An 18932-nucleotide genomic window follows, 5' to 3' on the forward strand; every position below is an offset into this window, starting at 1 on the left:
AAAATACAAGAAGGCAATTTCCAGGAAATTCCTGTATGGAGATGAACTTTGACCATAGCAATTTACTTTCTCCTTTAACAAGCGGATGAACATAATTGTAATGTAACTCACCGTAAATTTTAATTATCTGTACAAGCTGAACATCTGTTTTCTTGTCGAATTCACAATAGAAAGGTATGGAACTTAAGGGAAATTAAGAGCAGTTTCTTGCAAATAATTTGCAGAGTTAGAAAGACCGTAGTTTTCTCACAGCAAGAAAGACAACAGTGGAGAGATTTGGCACCTCGTTTACGTGAAACGTGAACGACAAGGGTGACCACGTGGCCTCAGTTTTTCCCGCCATTATTTCAATTTCGCCGGTTGCACTTTGCTTCAGCTTCGCGGGAGCTCACGTCATGGTGGATTAGAAGGCGCCCCTGTGCGACTTAAAAGGAATAGTTTTAGTGCCTTTTACCCGTAATTAACTTCTACTCTGTGAGAGAAAGAGGAATTAAAAACTTACGTACACGGAAAACACGAAATAGGTTTCTTTCTCGTAGAAACGACAAAGTGCAACCGGTAAATGTGAAAAAATGGCGGGAAAACAAGGTCACGAGGTCACTCTTTCCGTTCACGTAAGCGTAAACGTGGTACTAAATCTCTCTAATAACGTTGCAACGTTGAGAGTAATAACTAAGTGAATATCAGTCGTAGGTTTAGTTGTGAAACATCCCATTATTATAAGGAAAAAAACTTAGGCAGTTTCTCACTTGTATCAATTGCGAGTGACTTGAATTTACCGAGGTATTCGTGCCGGTGAAATAAAAAAATACATTTAAAAAGTGTCTCCCTCGCAGCCGTTCTTATACTCATAACGCAACACTCATCCCCACGAACGGCCATTAATCTAAGTGTGGACATCTTTAAAACTATCAGTCGCCCGATTCAGTTTTGTCCTTTAACACCTTTACGGCGTTCTTCAATTCGCTGAAATGAGGGACTTATTTAAATTTTGGAGATCGATGGATCAAAGCGATTCTACGTCTTCGTTGGAGAGAGTTTTATGAGGCACAAACCTCAAGGCCCATTTATATGGTCCCGGGTTCCTGAGACAAGAGTACTCAGTCCTCCATGTTGCCCCCGGCCGAGCTAACTCTTCACTCTGCTGGAGAGTATTCAACCACGTGATACGTTTAGACCAATCGCGCCCGAGCAAAAATAATTGTTGGAACCTAAATTTAACAAATCGACAGTCATATTTTGGTAAAAAACAAATTGACATTGGTTCAGCGTGGTTTGTACTCTTATGGACAACGATATTCGTCATCACAGTGGTGAAAATGTTGTGTACTCATGAGGCGCAACCGACCGAGTCCGCAAGAATTTTGTTTTGAAACAAAATTCGATCCAAGTTCGGAGCTGGATCGTTCAGATTGCAATCTTAGATTTATTTGGTCCTCAATGGAAAAGAGAATCAAATTTTGGATCGCAAATCCAGATTTAAGTTGGCTAATAAGGAATGCAACCCTGGACAGGAATTCATCAGATCACTGCTACTATGTGTTACTGGATTAGAAAAAGGTTTCATCACCGTACTTTTCTCTGTCAATCACAACAAACACTACGTAGCACAATGTTAAGTTTGAATCTCTCTTCTCATTGGTGTTTTATTGATCAGCTCATTTAGCTTAATTTACAAGAGCTGACTGATGAAAGTGCAATATCATGCTAAAAGTTTGCGGAGTGAGCATTTAAACAATAATTTAAGAGTATTTTACAGTACTTATGAATAAAAAATCTTAAGCTCTTTTGGAACACGAATCCCCGTCAATACAATATTATTAAATAATGGGATGGCTCAAAAAGAAGGATAAAAATACACTTAGATATTCAACGGGGAGGGCCAAAATAATACTGTTATCAACTCTTCAAATATTAACACTTCCAAATTATATTAAAACACTATATCTTATTTAGACACCAAAATATCTTTTCACATAAATAAAAAATATCAGATTGAAATGATGTTTCATTACGTGCCTTCAAATTTTCCTACTTTCTTGGCTTTAAGGGTTCAGTTGCATCCAAGGCAGCTGAAACTAACTCCAAGTTATCGTAGCATACTTCTAATCTGGTTCAGTCACTGCTTCCAATAGTACGACTTAAGTGTAAACTTCAAGGAAAATTCATAGTATTGTGACTGAAGACAAAGGTGTTGTCCACGAAGGAGTTTTTCTCTCTCTTTTTTTTTTTTTTTTCAGGTTTATCTCGTTTTAAGAGATTGTTAAATTTGTGATTAGCAAAAATCGCCCTGAAATCCACCAATCCTCGATGGCAATACGGCAGACTAAAAAGATGCTTGTTTCCAGTAATTTTCCCGACAGAAATAGAGCCTTCCGCGTTTCACTAAAATAAGAAAACAGCATGAAGCCACGAGTATTCTAAAACAAATACCGGTTTAGAAATAGCGGGTTAAACGACCGGGATGTCACGAGACAGTGAACTGCAGTTGTTGCCTTTTGGCCATCTCTGTTAGTGCATTGGCCTACTACTGTTTGAGCAAGGTACCACAGAGGTATGCGCAAGCCTCGCTCCAGTGATGGCAATCTGCTGATCCGAGAGCCTACGTCTGGATGGTTTCTTCATGGGAGGAGTGCCCATGTTTGCTGGCGTCGAGTAGCGATGCTGTTCTTCGGTTATCGTGTGGCAATTCTGTGAGAAAACCGGCGTGGAATATCGATGAGGGGTCGGTTCATTATCGTAAACCGACCGCGGACGATTGTCGTAATGGGACATGGGCCGGGAATGCTCGGAGGGTTGAATTTCTCTTCTCCGTAAGGTGGAGATCTCGAGCTCCTCGCCACCCGTAGATGCTCTTCGATGATTGGTCCGTACGGGATGATATTCGACTTTTGTATAAAAGACAGTTTGATCGGATGACACACGTTTGAACTTTGTTAATACCGGATGGTGTCTTGTAACATTCATCTCCTTTGCCGTTTGTGTGCGTTGTCGCGCAGGTTGATGAGTGAATGATATGGTAACCGGTTGGTGGACAGGAGTTGTTATCTCCCTCCCAGTATGATTTACATCACGGCGTACATGTCTGGCCTCAGCAGGCCGCGGTTGGGAGTCAATAGAGACCTCACTGACGTTCTCTGCGCTCTGTGCTTGGCGCACTTCCACACCAACCTCTCGCTGAGGTCGGGGCTCACGCATGACGGTAAAATATGTCCCTTGGCTTGTTTCCTGGACTTTTGCCACTGACGGTACAGCCTCTAAATTCTTCCCTTTGTGACTGAAGAAATTCTTCCATTTGCGTCCACTCATGGATCCTTCACTTGTTTTTCGTCTTGCGGGAACCTCCACTGACGTCCGGTACACGGGGGTCGCAACCCGCTGGGGCTCTTCTACCGACTTGGCTCGAATAAGTCTCCCCATGGGTCTGGAAGGCGTGGTCTGAGCACGTGCCCGGGCTTCTTCCAGCGATATCAGTTTCGTAGGAGGGGAAATGGACAGCGAAGCCATTCGTGGACCAAGGGAAGGAGCGCCGGCGATATCTGAAATGAATGAATACTCAGCGGTTACTGAATGAATTTTCTTACACCATTGACTAAATGCAAGCTGGGTAAGGGCTTGGCGCTTTCATGTAGCCTCCACTTGTTCGATACCAAGTGAAGTTGGCGATGATCGAGAACGGAACTTTCTCAAGAAGCCACTTTTCCCGGGCTATATTTGGTTCATTTTCAAAGTTCTAAAAGATTTGAGAAAGTTGCAGCCGAGTATGGATGAGGTACAAATATGTAATTGTAAATATGTATTTACGTGAGCAAAATTTTTGTAAGAAAATTAGCAAGTTCGGCAAACTGTCATATATTTATCGCGGGGCACTCGCACAATAAATCGCGTTTTGAAACCTCCTTACCTGAATCAGCAACAACCTTTTGTTGTCTTTCCCAAGAACCTGAAGAAAACCGCGGATTTGCCACAATAGCGGCGGCAGCCGCCTTCTCGTCGAAAAACACGTTAACGTTCTTAATAAGATATTCCACAATAACAGCTTGGACATTAACTTGCAATAGGGCCGCACCTCCGCTGTCAAGCGACATGGGTCGAAGGAGGTTTGGTGACCACACTATCGCCAGGTTCTTCGCATGCATACCAGTCTGGGGCGAAAACGAGGCGACAAGTGACAAGTGACGTAGCAAGTACTCCAGTGTTCTATAGTGGGGAGGAGGAAGTTGCTGAACCACGTGATGGACAGCAATCTGACGTTGTAGTTCGTCAGAAATATGGATGGCGGTCTGAAATGCATAGATGACAGAACACTGTGAGGACAATAGTGATCTACAGCTCGGATCTCCTATTGTTGCGGGATTGTGGATGTATTGCAACAATTTGTAGGGCGACAATCACCACTTACTCGCAAAAAATATTCAACTACCAAAATACGTCATTTCGTTTTGTTTTGTTTGTTACTTTTTATTGTTTCGACCAAATGTTCGTCCATGGAATCTGGTACTTGCTTTGTCTCTCTTTTTGTTCGAAACGCCAATTCAGCCGCGAGAATACTTCCGAGGGTTCCACATTAAAAAGAAAGCTATGTACTATAATAATCATAACCGTAATGCAGGTGATAATGATGACGACAAAGGTCAATGAAATATAAAATAAATACATATATAAATAAAACAAATTAAAGAACAAAAAACAGGGGAAAAAATGTATGACGATAAGCTTGAGCCTACCACAAACTTGTCGTAGAGATGATAAGTCAGCAACGGGTTAGGTAGCTCTCTGAAAAAAATTAAAGAACAAGAAAAAAGTTTTTTGACATTACTTGTCGTCTGTAATTCTTGTCGAAAGTAAAGTGCTTTTTATCAAGAGACTTAAAATTACTGTTATCATAATCATTTTTATTATCATTATTATCATCTTTATTATTATCGAAAAGCTCGAGAAGTAAACGTAGACGAGGTGTGTTTTTTTTTAAAAATGAATAAAGGCTGATAGTTTCGAAAGAAACTGTTTGGGGCTGCGTCGGTGGGAGTAACGAAATAATTTGGATATATCAACAAAGTTGAAATGGTAAATTGGCCACCGTAATGATTACAAAAGCTGACGTTTCGAGCGTTAGCCCTTCGTCGGAGCGAAGCTTCTAATGGACATTTTAATGTGTTTTTCGATTTTTAGGGTTTTTATCAAACTTTTGTAAATATTTTTGGTGATTTTAAATTAAGTTATATTTCACTATTTGAATAAAAATTAGAAAAAAATTTTTGTGGCGACCCTCAGGCCCATGCTCCAAGCGATTTCAGTTCGCTCCGAATTTCAAAAGACCTACTTCGACTCGATCTTTCCACCGTGAAAAACTGTCGTCAAACTAGAGGAAGCCACAAAACAAAACAAACAAAATACAACAGCACACCAAAACACATAAACCTACACAAATCATGCAAATAAAGCAAAAGTATTAGAAGGAAGGAGTAAAGATAAAAGGAGAGAATAATTAAAGGTGCCACAAGATTAACACGGATTGCGCTTCACAAGTTTGAAAAACTAATTGGCCTGGATTTCTTAACCTGAAGATAAGAAGACGCAGTTATCGCCTGGAGGAGTTAAACGGGTTGTACCACGGGTTAAAAGGGATACCTCACTAGTTCTTACCTGAAATACATCTTGAGCAGTGAGCTGATGCAATGAATGTCCCGGATGTAACAGTCTTTTAGAAGATCAGGTGGTTCTTCCCCATCAAACGCCAATCTAAAAAAAAAGAAAAATTATATCTAGGTATATCTCTAAACTCGTTCTGCAAAGGGACCACATGGACAGAATGTACACGTCAAGCAAACTAAGAAGTTATGTGAAAGTGTTAAAGTGTTACCTAAGTTTCTGAATGTTGGAAGACATGCCAGACAGACGGTAAATTCCATCTACGATACCACTCTTCTCGATCACCTCAGCACATTTCACAAGCACCTGAGGAACTGAAAGGAGAACACAATTTTATTAAAACATTTCAGACTAGAATACAGACTTACAAGTTTCATTGATCGTCTCCTAAACATACGCTTCTGAAACTTCTCACGCGGCTGTGAAAAACCAGGAATATTTTCACAACAAAAGTTCTACAAAATGAGGAACTATCAGAGCGATTTTTTCTTCTTTACGCAATCCATCGTTTTTTTTGTTCATACGCGGCACAAATCAAGCTCTGCGAATTCCCGTAAGACATGACCTTTTCACTATTTTTCATCACACGTCGAAACCCAGGCAACAACTGATTTAAAGGCTGATAGTTTCGAAAGAAACTGTTTGGGGCTGCGTCGGTGGGAGTAACGAAATAATTTGGATATATCAACAAAGTTGAAATGGTAAATTAGCCAACGTAATGATTACAAAAGCTGACGTTTCGAGCGTTAGCCCTTCGTCGGAGCTCCGACGAAGGGCTAACGCTCGAAACGTCAGCTTTTGTAATCATGACGGTGGCTAATTTACCATTTCAACTTTGTTGATATATCCAAACAACTGATTTAGTTCAGTAAGATTGTTCCATCACAACATATGGGAAAGATTGGTGCAGCACCACAAACAGTTTCCTCATTTTAATGAAATTCATTACAACTCCTTTCATGACAATGTACTTGTGGTGTATGCATGCACGTGCTTTGTTTTACCTTGCTGGTTGGTTTTCACTAAATGCTCGCCTAAGTCGCAGCCAAATGTCCGTTCCCTGAAAGCAAAAAAAGAGGAAAAATCCAAGTTACCCTGTGTGGTTTGTTACAAAAAGAAAGAAATTCGAGCTGAATCTTCAGGTAGCATTAGGAAAATTCAGTGGCTCAACTTATGTAGCGAATGAAATAAAGTATTTGAGAACTCACTTTAGAATACCACTCTGCAGGAGCCGTGCCTTTGATGGGCGCGAGGATAGAAACAGTCTTAAGAAAGACACAATTTTACCTCGCTTCTTTGCAACTATTGGAATAAAACATAAGATAAATAATTAATTCACTGAGAAATATGTAAGAGGGAGGAGGTATGTCTCCATGTTTCTGATCTCAATATAATTCAGGCGTGAATAGGTTTGATGAAACCATCATCAAGAGACACAGACTTCACGTTTGAGTAAAAAACCGAACTGACAAGTACAAATCCATATACAGACAGCCAATCAGAGACACAAGAAAAGAGGACAAAAGGTGAAATGAACAAGTGACTGACTGACTAGCGGAACGACCGACTGAGCAGCTAACTGACTGCTGAATGACTCGCTGGCTCGCTGACCCACAACAAACAGACTGGCTAAGTAACTGACTAACAGATTGATTGACTGTCCAACCGACCCTCTGAGCAACTGACTGACCAACCTGACTGACTGGCCGATGGACCGAGTGACTAGTTAAAAAAAATCGTAAAACGAAACAAAACAAAAAAAAAATCAACAAACGAATACACAAACCTGGCGTCATATTTGCGGGGGCCGCGTGGCCTGACAGGGGGGTATTACCGTCCGTCTTGTCACTAATTACTTCAACGCACTGGCTTGGAAAAAATCCTACCTGAAAATTATCAAGACCGTTTGTTACAGTGATCGAGATCTATCTAAAATAGTTTTCTGTATACAAATTGTTAGGATAATTGCGGAGAAGTGTTATGTTCATATCCCAAGGTATGATTTAAGAGCTTTGACATTGTTAGTGACCCCTCTATTGTTAAAACAGATTATCGTTAAGTAGTTTGAAAACCTCGGTCTATTCAAACTTTGTTGGCAAACGGAGAGGGAGAAAATAAGTTTACAACAAATTTGAAACAGATTTCAGCTATTTTGAATTTAAACCTTTTGGAGTATGCTGTTGGATCACTCGACAAAAGCACACCTGGGTGCAAAGACGTGTTTGTTCGATATCAATAAGAGCAATCAAACGACTAATACGTTGCAAGAGAGTACCTGACAAGATATTAAAACATCACTGAGAAGTCCACGAACAATAGTGCCCCTTTCAAATCTATTTTAGAATCATTTCATTTTGTAAACACTTATTTTCCAAGCGTAAAATGTTTCCATAGCTCCAAAAAATGATGGAGGCAATAATAGGGAAGTGGCAACATCAGATTTCGTCCCGAATAGATCTCAACCCTTCCACTTTAAAAGCAAAATTTTACTCGCTGATGCATGACTAAACCGAAAGAAGCTTTGAGCAATCAGTTGATATCAACTACTTATCTTTAAGGCAACACAGACCATAACAGAAGCGATAATAAGCACTTTGACTTATTCAAACAATAACTGCTGAGAGAAAATTGGGTTTGAAATATTTTTAGTGATCAACGCATATACCATGTATTGGCCTCTAAGAATGAGATCACTTAACTGTATTCAAACTAAAACTTGCAATTGTTTGTTAAGTTCTAGCATCTTTAGCAATGAACACGTAGTAAATTTACTTAATCGCATTTGACAAGGCAGGTGATAAACCCACACGACATCCATTGCTCTTATTTGCCTTTAACAATGAATCAAAGCTAGGTGGTACCAGTAAATATTTACCTCAATCTAAGCAAAGAGCATATTTGCGCTTTGTAAACAAAGTTAAAGTACCGGCGTAGAAAGCGTTAGAGTTGTTCATAATTCTAAACAATCTTTTGTAACATGTTACGAACTTCGATTCGTTGCTATACTCGTAAACGCAAGTTCATCGGAGCAATTTCGACTCCACTGAAGTAAATAAAATGAAGTTGCTAAATACCTCGAATCCTTGTTTTCCTCTCCACCACAAACTTTCATCGACAGGGGGCATATCAATCACAGAGATGATCCCTCCAACCTAGAGTAGTAGCGATAGCGAAAAGTCAAACACCTCCAAAACATCTACTGACAAAACACAGTGAAATGAAAACGTAACGTGGCGAGCATTGTTTGAAAGTACCTTTGGTGGACAAGCAGTCTACAATATTGGTTTTTTGCGTTGCTTTGTGAAGAAAAACAAAGCGGACACGCTACGAAGAGCGGAGTGTATTGATTCCCACGTCATAAGGAGCCGCTCCAGGCTATATGAGTCGTTTACAAGATAAATGCGAAACTACTTAAAGGCCGCTGTCACCACAGCATCAGTGATTGAAACAAATGATTCTATTTTATATCCAAAATAACATAAATGCTTCGGTGCAAGGCCAAAAAATGTGTGATGTCAAGAATGAATAACATATTATAGCAATTGAATTATTACGAGCAGTTATCAGTCTTGGCATCTATCAATTTCCTCAAGTACTCCTAATCACATGACCCCCACAGCTGTTGGCATGACATCATTCTAGCGGAAGTTGCAAACAGTTTCGGTTTTTTTTTTTTTTAATTAAGTCTTGCTCAACAAAAGCTAATGAACTTGGTCCATTTTTAAACAAAATTTTTCTAGAAAGTGTGACTTGGATGAAAAACAGTTACCTGTGGACTGAACATATCACGACAAACGATTTTATAGTTTATCCGACATTTCAATCGTTTCTGTGATTGGTCTAGAAAACTCGCGCAGTCTCTCAACCTATCGAATAGAAACTAGAACTAAACGCGACTCCAAAGCATTCCTCCCACATAAAACAGGTTAAATGTGTTTAGTTAGAGATTTTAACAGTTCCTTATAACAATTTCTTTCTTTCCGATTGCCTGTTTTAATTATACAAATTTCATCACTGCAACACTCGATCGAAATGTGCTCCAAGTTCAACGCGTTAATTGACGTATATGTTTGACGTCGTATGCCGTGATCTTTGTTTTTTTTAGAATATCCACTTTCGTTGAAATTTTCTGACGCGAAGGCCTGCTCGATTGGGATTTTTCTCACAAAATCAAACAACAATAACCATAATCAAATAAATTGAAATAAATCTGAAATAATAAGCGAGAACTATTGAATGAAGCTAAATAGAGGAAATAATGAGAAAACCACAAAAAAATTAAAAAGAAAGGAAAATAAAGAAAACTTTAAGTCACATAAGCGCGTATAGAAAGTAAACAATGCAATCTTTCAAAATCAATGTGCCATATCAACTTTTTTCGAATAACTAATTACGTCACGAAAAGTTTTCATTCAAACTAAACGACATTGAAAATCTTATTACATGCAACGAATTCTCACAATTCTTTGACGCATTCTTTACAAAACTACGCAAAGTTATACAAGCAAAGCAAGCCAAGAGAAGGTGTAGCCCACGAAAAACAAGGATTTTACATGAATTGAACTCTACTGAAGTGCGGCCGATAACGAGTTTCCCAATGTCGACTCAAGGTAAAGGATCTTTCACGCTCCAATTTCTACACTGTTTAGGTTGAGCTAAAAATAGTTTTGAACAGCTTGTAGTGAAAGATGCAAAAAGCAATTAAATTTGATTATTATTTTTTTTAATATGGGAATCTAGATAAAGGTATTTCAATGCTTCCACCTGTCTGACAAAGCCCAGCACTTGGATTGAATCATAACTTATTTTGGACAGTTTGCATTTTTAATCAAATTTGGTCATGCGATCACGCTTGAGTCTCTAACTAATCCTTCACTGGAAAAACAAAACCAAGTCATACGCGGTCAGACGTAAAGAAAAAGAGTTTGAGGGAAAAAGTTATTCCTCTGCCACAACTGTGAGACAAAGTAAAATAACTGAGTCCACCCACGATGTTTCGAATCATCCTCAGATCTTCGGAATACAAAGATCGATACCCTTCCACTAAGGCACCGAGAACTGGATAAAAAGCCTGGTCATAAAACTTCTTCACATGTGGCATGCATTCTGCACACTCAGCGCTCGGATCTCAAAGCTCAACATAGAGATCTTTGAAGATCAATGGTTGTGTATCTGACCACGAAAGATACGCAGCAGTCGAAAGATCTAAGGCTCGAATACGCTATTCATATAAGTCACCCATTCTAGCCTTCAAAACATGTTTAAAAACAGAAGAATTTTCTTTCAAAAGCGAGGCCAAGCGGGAGCATTTGCATGCATATAAAAGAATAGTAATCATGGTCACCATGGAATTGCTGTTTATTCGTAAAAACGTTTCGGACGGGATTGTGAGTTTGTACGCGGACCAGTAACCGTATTTCATCCTGTATTTTCAAATTACTATACAAGCCTCAGCAGTTCTTTTCCCCGCCCAAGCGTATCAGTGTTTACTGGTGACCTTCCCGGGTTTATCCATTTCCAGTAGTGGTATTCAACTTACCTCAAGAGAGAGTTCGTCCACGGCTTGCGCGGTGTATCGTTTGACTACGTGAGCAGCCGCTATTCCTGGAACGTTGATCGGTGATTCGTCTGTTAGCAGCGTGTGGTTTCCGTGGTTATCAAGCTGATGAGTTAGAAATAAAGTTATGGCTATATTTAGGTTGTCTTACTTTGAAAGCGAGGACTGGAAAATTTAAAGAATTCCGATCTTGTCATTTTCGTAATTGCAACGTTTTTTTTTAGAGATAAGCTCTAAGATATTAAAAATAGAGAATACAGCGACATCGGAGTGATAAAATTTCGAACCAGGTTAGAGCAAGCTCCCTTGAAAACGCAGAAATCTTAAAATGAAGTTTTCTGGTTAAACAAGCAAATGGCTAGTTTCAAAAAGCGTGCCTTAACTTTTGCAACAATTGCAAACTAAAACATACAACTCTATGCTTTTTTTCGACTTCCATGTTTTTGCTAAGCCCTGATACTGCACCAACTCACCTCGAGCCAGTTCAATACTGCACTACAGTTCATAGCATCATCAGCAAGCTCGGATAATCTGGCCAGGTAATCCTGTACCACCTGAAAGCATTCCTGTAAAAACACATTGGTGATTACTTGCCTGGATGTTTCTGTTCCGCCTTCATCACAAATGTTGAACGACTATGCTTAAAAGTACCATAATCGTTGCTCTCTGTATATACAGAAAACTTTCGACTGCACTAATCCTAGTTGTGTACAGGACGCTAAACTTGTACTTCTTTGTTGCTCAGATGATAAAGCACTAGAACGCCTTTTCCCTTTGAGTCAGAAATGTCATAGCGGGCGACTTCGTGATAAATTAAGCGGTGCTAAGCACACATAAGTAGCTCACTACAGTCACTTACGAGTGAATTCCGAACATTAAGTATAAGCTAAATCTCGAGATACTTTACAAAAAAAAAAGAAGTGGAAACTGGGATACAAACGCGAGAGAATCAACTCATCATTTCCGTTTTGGTTTGAGAGAAGAGTAACTTACTTCGCTTCGGCAAAACTTTTCACTATCGGGAAGGCGTGCGAGAGACTTCAATTTGCTGTGACTTCTGTCGAATAAGCACCTAAAAACAGATAAATAAATATTTAAAGTAACATAGTAATATCAACAACAACAACAACACTTATAATAATAATAATAGTTAATAATAGTGATAACAACAACCACAATAACACCTAATGTAGGACTGATATTGCACAAACAATATGTAACACTCGATGGAAATCAAACTCGAGCGGAAAGCTCTTACGTGCTGGATAATCAAACCTTGCTGGTCAGTTTGAACAAACAATTTTGCCCATAGGTATATTTTCAAATCATAAACGATTATTTGTTGTGTAATACCCGCCATTTCAGACCACATTATGGTTCTGTCATCCTATTCTACATCATTTAAAAACGTAAGTAACACATTTGACGGAAAAACGCGAATATGGCTATCGAGTGTGAAAAAACAGGCTTCGCCAAACATTTTGCATGCTAAAACCAGTTCGATAAACCGGTTGTGCTCGTACATTTACCAGTGGTCGCCACGACTCATGCCCCATAACAACCAGCGGTCACCTTAACTGACCAATCACAGGAAAAAGAAAAAAACTTCTACCGGTGTCAAGCACAGAAAAGTCTCGGAGTGAAGAGTATAACCACTTTACAGCGACAAACACAGAGGAAATGACATGCATATCATAGAGTTTTAAAATTTCAATGACGGAAAAAACACTTGTCTTAAAGGGAGGTTAGCGTATGAAATTCAGTATTTTATGCACACATTGAACATAACTTAAATCAAATCAGCCCACTCATTTCCTTATGCATTGCCTAAATCAGAGACAGCTCCCGAAATTCCGTACGTCTCCCAATTTCTATGATTTCCTACCAAGTGGATAAGTACCACGCTTTTTATGGCGGAGCAGGTGGGACGATTTCACCTTTAATCTATGCGCGCGAAAGCTTTGTAGTCCTTTTATGATTCATTAATTCCACACAAGCAATTTTAAATTGATGGCCAATAATTCTCCCCGAATGCTTAACTTAAAAAATTTTATCAAAGCGTACTTCCTTCGACGAAATACAGATTCAGTATTGCGCGCTTTTCATGACTGGCTGAGCAACATGATATTGGCACAAGAACTTAATGCTTCTTAAGCATGTTAATTTCGCGGATATAACTTTTTGTATCCAAACTGTCATTTTCAGCCAAATTTCTTTACAAATAAACATTGGTTTGGATGGTGTTCCAGGCCTTCAAGGATTAAAATGTACAACTTTCTTGACACTGTCGTCGACGGTGTATGAAGAATCTCGAAAGAGAGCGTACTCGATCCGAAGACGGAACTTCTACGAATAGGAAAAGGATACAAATGTGAAAATCAAATTCATTCCTGCTATCAAGAAGCGCCCAAATTTATTTCAATGTACACGCACTTTGCAGCTTTGAGCATGTTACATGTAAATAACAAAACTAACAATAGCTCACCAATAAAAATTTACAACTGTGTTATCAAAAGGTCAAATTAAAACAAAAACGTATTTCTTCATAAAACTAATTCTACACTAATTGGAAGTCTAAGGAATAAACTAATGTTTACGCTTACACAATTACGTAAAAATATTCCTATCACAATATGTGTGTGGTGCGTTCGAGGAGATTTTAATCCTACAATTAGGGATTAAGACGTTTAGTGAAATGACAATTAACAAAGTAAATAATGCACGTCTACAGCATTACACAATCTATGGTACACGATAAATTTTACCTGTGAAGTGCGCGATCAAGGAGCCTCAAATTACCGACCGTCCTCGTCAAGATCCATGACTTTCCTCGGCATATAACGTTAACCTGTCACAGAATTCAAGACCTGTTAAATTTCCTCCTTCAAATTTCCACAAGAATACATAGAACGAGAACAATACACCCTGTATTTTTAACATAAAGGAAACTAAAGACCATTTTACCCAACATTCCACGCGAGAACTCAATTAGAGAGGGTGTGTCTGGGCTGATGTAACGATATTGAATTCAGAGTGGAATGAAAACTTTTGATGTCAAAACAAATCGCCTGATTATTAGCTTTAACAGTGAATCCCTTACGGCTAATTTCCCATTGTCTCAATGGTGTAATAAAGGCAAATATCATATTCAATATCGCAGCATAAGCTCAATCACAACGCATCGAAATTAAAATCAGTGATGCCTGTTTCTCAAACACCAACTATTGGAAACATAATGAAACCTTTTGATCCAAAATACTAGACGGCAAGATTTCTGAGCTCACGAGAAAAGTTTTGTAGTAACGGTGTTTCCAGATATTTTGTGTCTAAATAAACTATGGAAAACACAATGCGGGGGGTAAATTTATGACGTAATTCAATGAAATGGGAACACAACGCTTTTGTCTGGTCCTGTTCTGGTATTTTCTTGTCTTGTCAAGCAACATGCCTCCGTCTCTATCCTTGCACAAGAACCTCTCAATGCAAAAGTAACAACCTTCGCTTGCCATAGAATTATATTTTTCTCTTTCTCAGACTTTCTGACTGCAGTGCAATTCACGACAGTTGGAAAGTAAGACTACTTATCGACGTTGTGTCAAAATATTAAAGATAGTCAATCAGAGAAAAAAAAAAAATTACAAAAAGCCAATGGGAGCTGAAAGAAGAAAAAAGCAAACTACGAACTTCGGACTCTCATCCACCCGCCCCCATCTCTCGCTCCAGGGGGGGCGGGAAGACGAGAGACCCTGGGAACGAGGTAAGCAAACTGCCTGAAGCGCGGAAAAGTGCGTGATTGTGATGTCACAATTGCCTTTAGTATTGAATCTGATTAGGGCGATTTCAATTGATTATCGAAAGTAAACATTAATTGCTTGGTTTTTGCTTTACTTCGCTCCGAGATTTGTCCCGAAAACTCGCGCTATTTTCTCGACCAATCAGATTCAAAACTCAAACCAACAGCGACTTGTTCATTGTAGCTTTCCCGCACTTTAAATTTTTTGCTCTGAGTTCTCAACGGCTTGCTGTAATGTTTTGCTTACTGTGATTGGCTTTTGTGATTTCTTTGGTTATGGTTTCGCGAATTACGATACCCCATCGAAATGCGTTCTAGTACAGAGGGTGGCTTAAATTGGCAATCGCGAACAAAACAAGGGAAAACAATCCAGATCTAATTCCAATACTCCTCAGAAAATGCTTCATATGAATTACTTTATTATTACCCTGATGAATATTGTAGAGCACTGTTCCTATGTAACACTACCATCAAACAGCCTGTAAATGTTATCAGACTTCTCATCAATTAATTATAAAGGCCACAACGGGCATATCAATCCCGTTCATACTATTATACTTTAGGTAACTCTGTACAAAATCCAAATAAGATTTCGCCTTAGTTGAAATGATTCTGGACAAACAGCATGCAACAGAGCTTTACCAAAAACACAGCACCTCTCCAAGAGGCTATACCAGGGGCACTATTAGTATTCCTCCCCGAAAGCAAAAACAATGAAGCGGTCTAATTACTAACCAGCAGCGTTCCTTCCTCTGCAGTTCCATTATGGTATCGTTTGTCGCCTCCGTTGTCTGTATAAAGACCAACCTGTACACCAGATAAATAAGAGCACACAATATTTTTATTTAAAAAAAAAAGGCACTATTTCGCTTTCAAGTGCTATCATGTCCAATAATTTTCGGTTTCTTAACTTGGCCGCTCCACAGTGCAGTAATATACTTCAATCCACAATATGTCCGCACTAGAATCGTAAATGACAAGAACAGAGAGGCTGAAGACCCAAGCATCAGCTGTTTGTGATCCACGCAATTTAGTTTCCGTCTTTTAAAATTAATTCTGGGACGTCATACATCCTCAACAGAAGATGGGATTCAAAAGGCCCACGATCAAAAAATCATTTTCACAAAGGTTTAGTTTACCGTTTGGAACCGCAAAAGGTGGTAAGTACACGCACGACAGGTTCAAAATTACATGGTGCTTGGAGCATAAATCTCCTTTAAGGTTGTTGTGTCGAGAGGGCTTCATATATCTCGAGCACATTTAACCATAGTTAACCATAGTTAATAGATTTAACACCAGAGTCTGACAGTATAAGATCTTAACTCTGCAGCGTCGAAATCAAGAAATAAAAATTAATTTCGCCATTACTTTTAAAGCTTGAGTTCCATTTGATGAAAAAAACATTTTCTTTTTTGCGATAAAAGATTCAAAGACATGCATTTTCATCTGCATGAAATTGCCACGCTGAGAACATGAAAAAGAGCTAATACTGTAGCTAGCTCTTCTGAGGAGCTTATCAAGCGAGTTTTAGCTTTCACACGAAACATTTTTCTCAGAGCTCATGGTGTAGGGTTTTGGTTAAACTTCTCGGTTCCAAATAAGCTCTTCTAATCCTTGTACATAAGTACAGTGTACTTGATGGAGTTTGATTGGGCTTTTGGTGAAATATTCAGAGGTCTGAAACCACTGTTATTAACAACAGACTAATAACCCAAAAATGGTAAAAACATTTTATTCTAGAATAAAGGTTTTGTTTTTGAACATAAAGATGTAACTCCACACTACCACAAAAGATAATAAATATTATGTTCCATCTCACCTTCACCTGCTCACCAAGATCCACAAAGTCATAATGGAAATGTGGCATGTCCTCGATTCTTGGAAAACGAGAATTTCCACCATTTTGCCTTTAATACCAAATACAAACTTTGGTTAGTATATTTTTTTCTTAAGATAAATTTTAAAAATTTAACTAAAATAGAGAAGCTGTGGTGCTGTGTTAGTGTGTGTGGGGGGGGGGGGAGGGGGAGGAGGTGGGAGTTTAACAAGATAATTAACAATTATTCCACGAGCGCGCGTTGGATATGAGATGATAGATAGCCAACTCGGCGCTACGCGCCTCGTTGGCTATAATCATCTCATATCCAACAAGCGCGAGTGGAATAATTGTTTTATTAAAAACGCCCCCAAGAAATTATTATTTTGTGAGAAGAAACTGGATTTTTTAGCTCCCTTTTGATTTTAAGCTGACGCGTACGCTTACCATATTTGTAGATTATGGTATATTGGCTGATATACCATAATGGCTAAGCCAATAAAAAGTCTTGAATTGCATTATCCAATGATCCAGTTTTTAATAAATGGATTTATCAAATGAGTTGATAATGCGCATTGGCCTCTTTAAAGAGTTTCTATAGCTGACATTTTGAGCTTTAGCCCTTTGTTAGAGCAAAAGTGTAAACTGGCCTATGTAAAGAGTTACTAAAGATGATGTTTCAAATGTTAGTCCTTTGTAAGAGCAAAAGTGTGAATTAGCCACAGTGAAGAGTTTCTTTGAGCATTCGCCCTTCATCAGAGCAAATGGATATTAAGTATCAACTCAGTAAATAAAACCAAATGATCCTGTTGATGTACTTCTTGTCACGAGGTAATTGTCAATACATGAACAGCAGCCTACCTGCCGCAGGCTCTCAAGGGTGCTACAGCACTGAGCAGTGATTCACAGCAAGACGTGAGCAGCAAGACACAAAACAGCAAGGGAAGGGGCCTTGTTAGTGGGCATGTAATATACAATAAATGTAGGATTCCAAGTATTTCTTTTTTGCCATGGAAAAATCTCAACAATGTAAATGCTTTTCATGGAATGTGAACATCTACATTTGCCACTGATTAGGCCGTACTAGAATAACCAACCATAGTTTGGCAAGTTAGTCTTTTTTAATGACAGTAAAAGCAGGCAGGGAGTGGTGGTTTAAGAGCCAGTGCAAATACACCTAACTACTTTCTTCCTCTTGAAAGTTATATTCTCTCTTCTTACAACAACAACAACAACAACAACATTTATTTATACCTGTCCAACAAGAAGGAAAAAGTAATACACAGATTTTGAAACTTAAGAGTAAGGTATTAGCTGCCTATAATAACCATAAGCAAGGCTGTGCTCAAAGGAAAATTGAATGTAGCCCAGTGCTCTGAAACTGTGAAATCCAGGGTGCCCAGCATATGCTTTGTGTAAAAAACTAAAATTCCTGAGTTTCCCAAGAGCAAAAGTAAGGCACCAGGGACCACTGGACACTGCTAGACCACAGCCTTGATAAGAGCTAGGAAAATTAGGCAGCTATCTATGAAACACAAATTAGAAAAGATTTAATGGTCATGTGTATTACTCTCCCCATCAACCCTTCTCTACTTTGAAAATAAATCTGGAAACATGGCTATACATTTTGAAGAATAAAGATTGGGCAAAGACTTTCCCAAAAATACGATGGCACTGCAGACTCTTCACCTAATACAGCAAAAAAACCAACAGGAATTCACGGTGAGTACCTGACTTTCCTGTACGTTCCAGTTCCCCAAGCAGAGTCACCGTGAACAAAGTCAGCCTGGAAGAAGAAATAATAAGAGTCTTTAAATAGTCCAGTTGCATTACCTTTCTCTTTGTAGCACTTCAGTTACTTCCTTGTGAAGTAAATCATTTTGCATTATACTTTATAAATAATACAATATCAAAAAAAAAAACTACATCAACAAATACAAAGTCAAGAATTACCAGACAACATCTCTACTTGTATCAAATATCTCTGTTGTAATATAATGAAGCTACAAGTAGCCCATCAGAAGCATGCCTGCTTTGCGTGATATGTAGCACACAGTATATTTAATTCACTCAAATGCAAAACCAATACTTTCACAACATGACTTTTGAGGACA

At 38.8% G+C, this 18932-nt stretch overlaps 1 protein-coding gene across 1 annotated transcript in view; it reads right to left on the reverse strand.

The window, feature by feature from the left end:
• Positions 1–1615: 1615 nt before the first annotated feature.
• The window catches only part of LOC111329875 (rho GTPase-activating protein 32), a 23245-nt gene continuing 5928 nt past the window's right edge, over positions 1616–18932 (reverse strand). The window contains exons 4-19 of the mRNA XM_022934635.2: positions 18549–18604; positions 16822–16909; positions 15738–15809; positions 13975–14057; positions 12203–12281; positions 11683–11775; positions 11192–11314; positions 8727–8804; positions 7439–7538; positions 6861–6954; positions 6657–6712; positions 5864–5966; positions 5647–5742; positions 4728–4776; positions 3905–4283; positions 1616–3539 (exon numbers count right to left, since the gene is read on the reverse strand). Coding sequence (XP_022790370.2) covers positions 2512–3539; positions 3905–4283; positions 4728–4776; positions 5647–5742; positions 5864–5966; positions 6657–6712; positions 6861–6954; positions 7439–7538; positions 8727–8804; positions 11192–11314; positions 11683–11775; positions 12203–12281; positions 13975–14057; positions 15738–15809; positions 16822–16909; positions 18549–18604 — 2577 coding nt within the window. The 3' untranslated portion in view covers positions 1616–2511. The remainder of the gene's footprint in view (positions 3540–3904; positions 4284–4727; positions 4777–5646; positions 5743–5863; positions 5967–6656; positions 6713–6860; positions 6955–7438; positions 7539–8726; positions 8805–11191; positions 11315–11682; positions 11776–12202; positions 12282–13974; positions 14058–15737; positions 15810–16821; positions 16910–18548; positions 18605–18932) is intronic.

The sequence above is a fragment of the Stylophora pistillata genome, chromosome 7 (genome assembly GCF_964205215.1).
Source record: "Stylophora pistillata chromosome 7, jaStyPist1.2, whole genome shotgun sequence".
NCBI lineage: Eukaryota > Metazoa > Cnidaria > Anthozoa > Scleractinia > Pocilloporidae > Stylophora > Stylophora pistillata.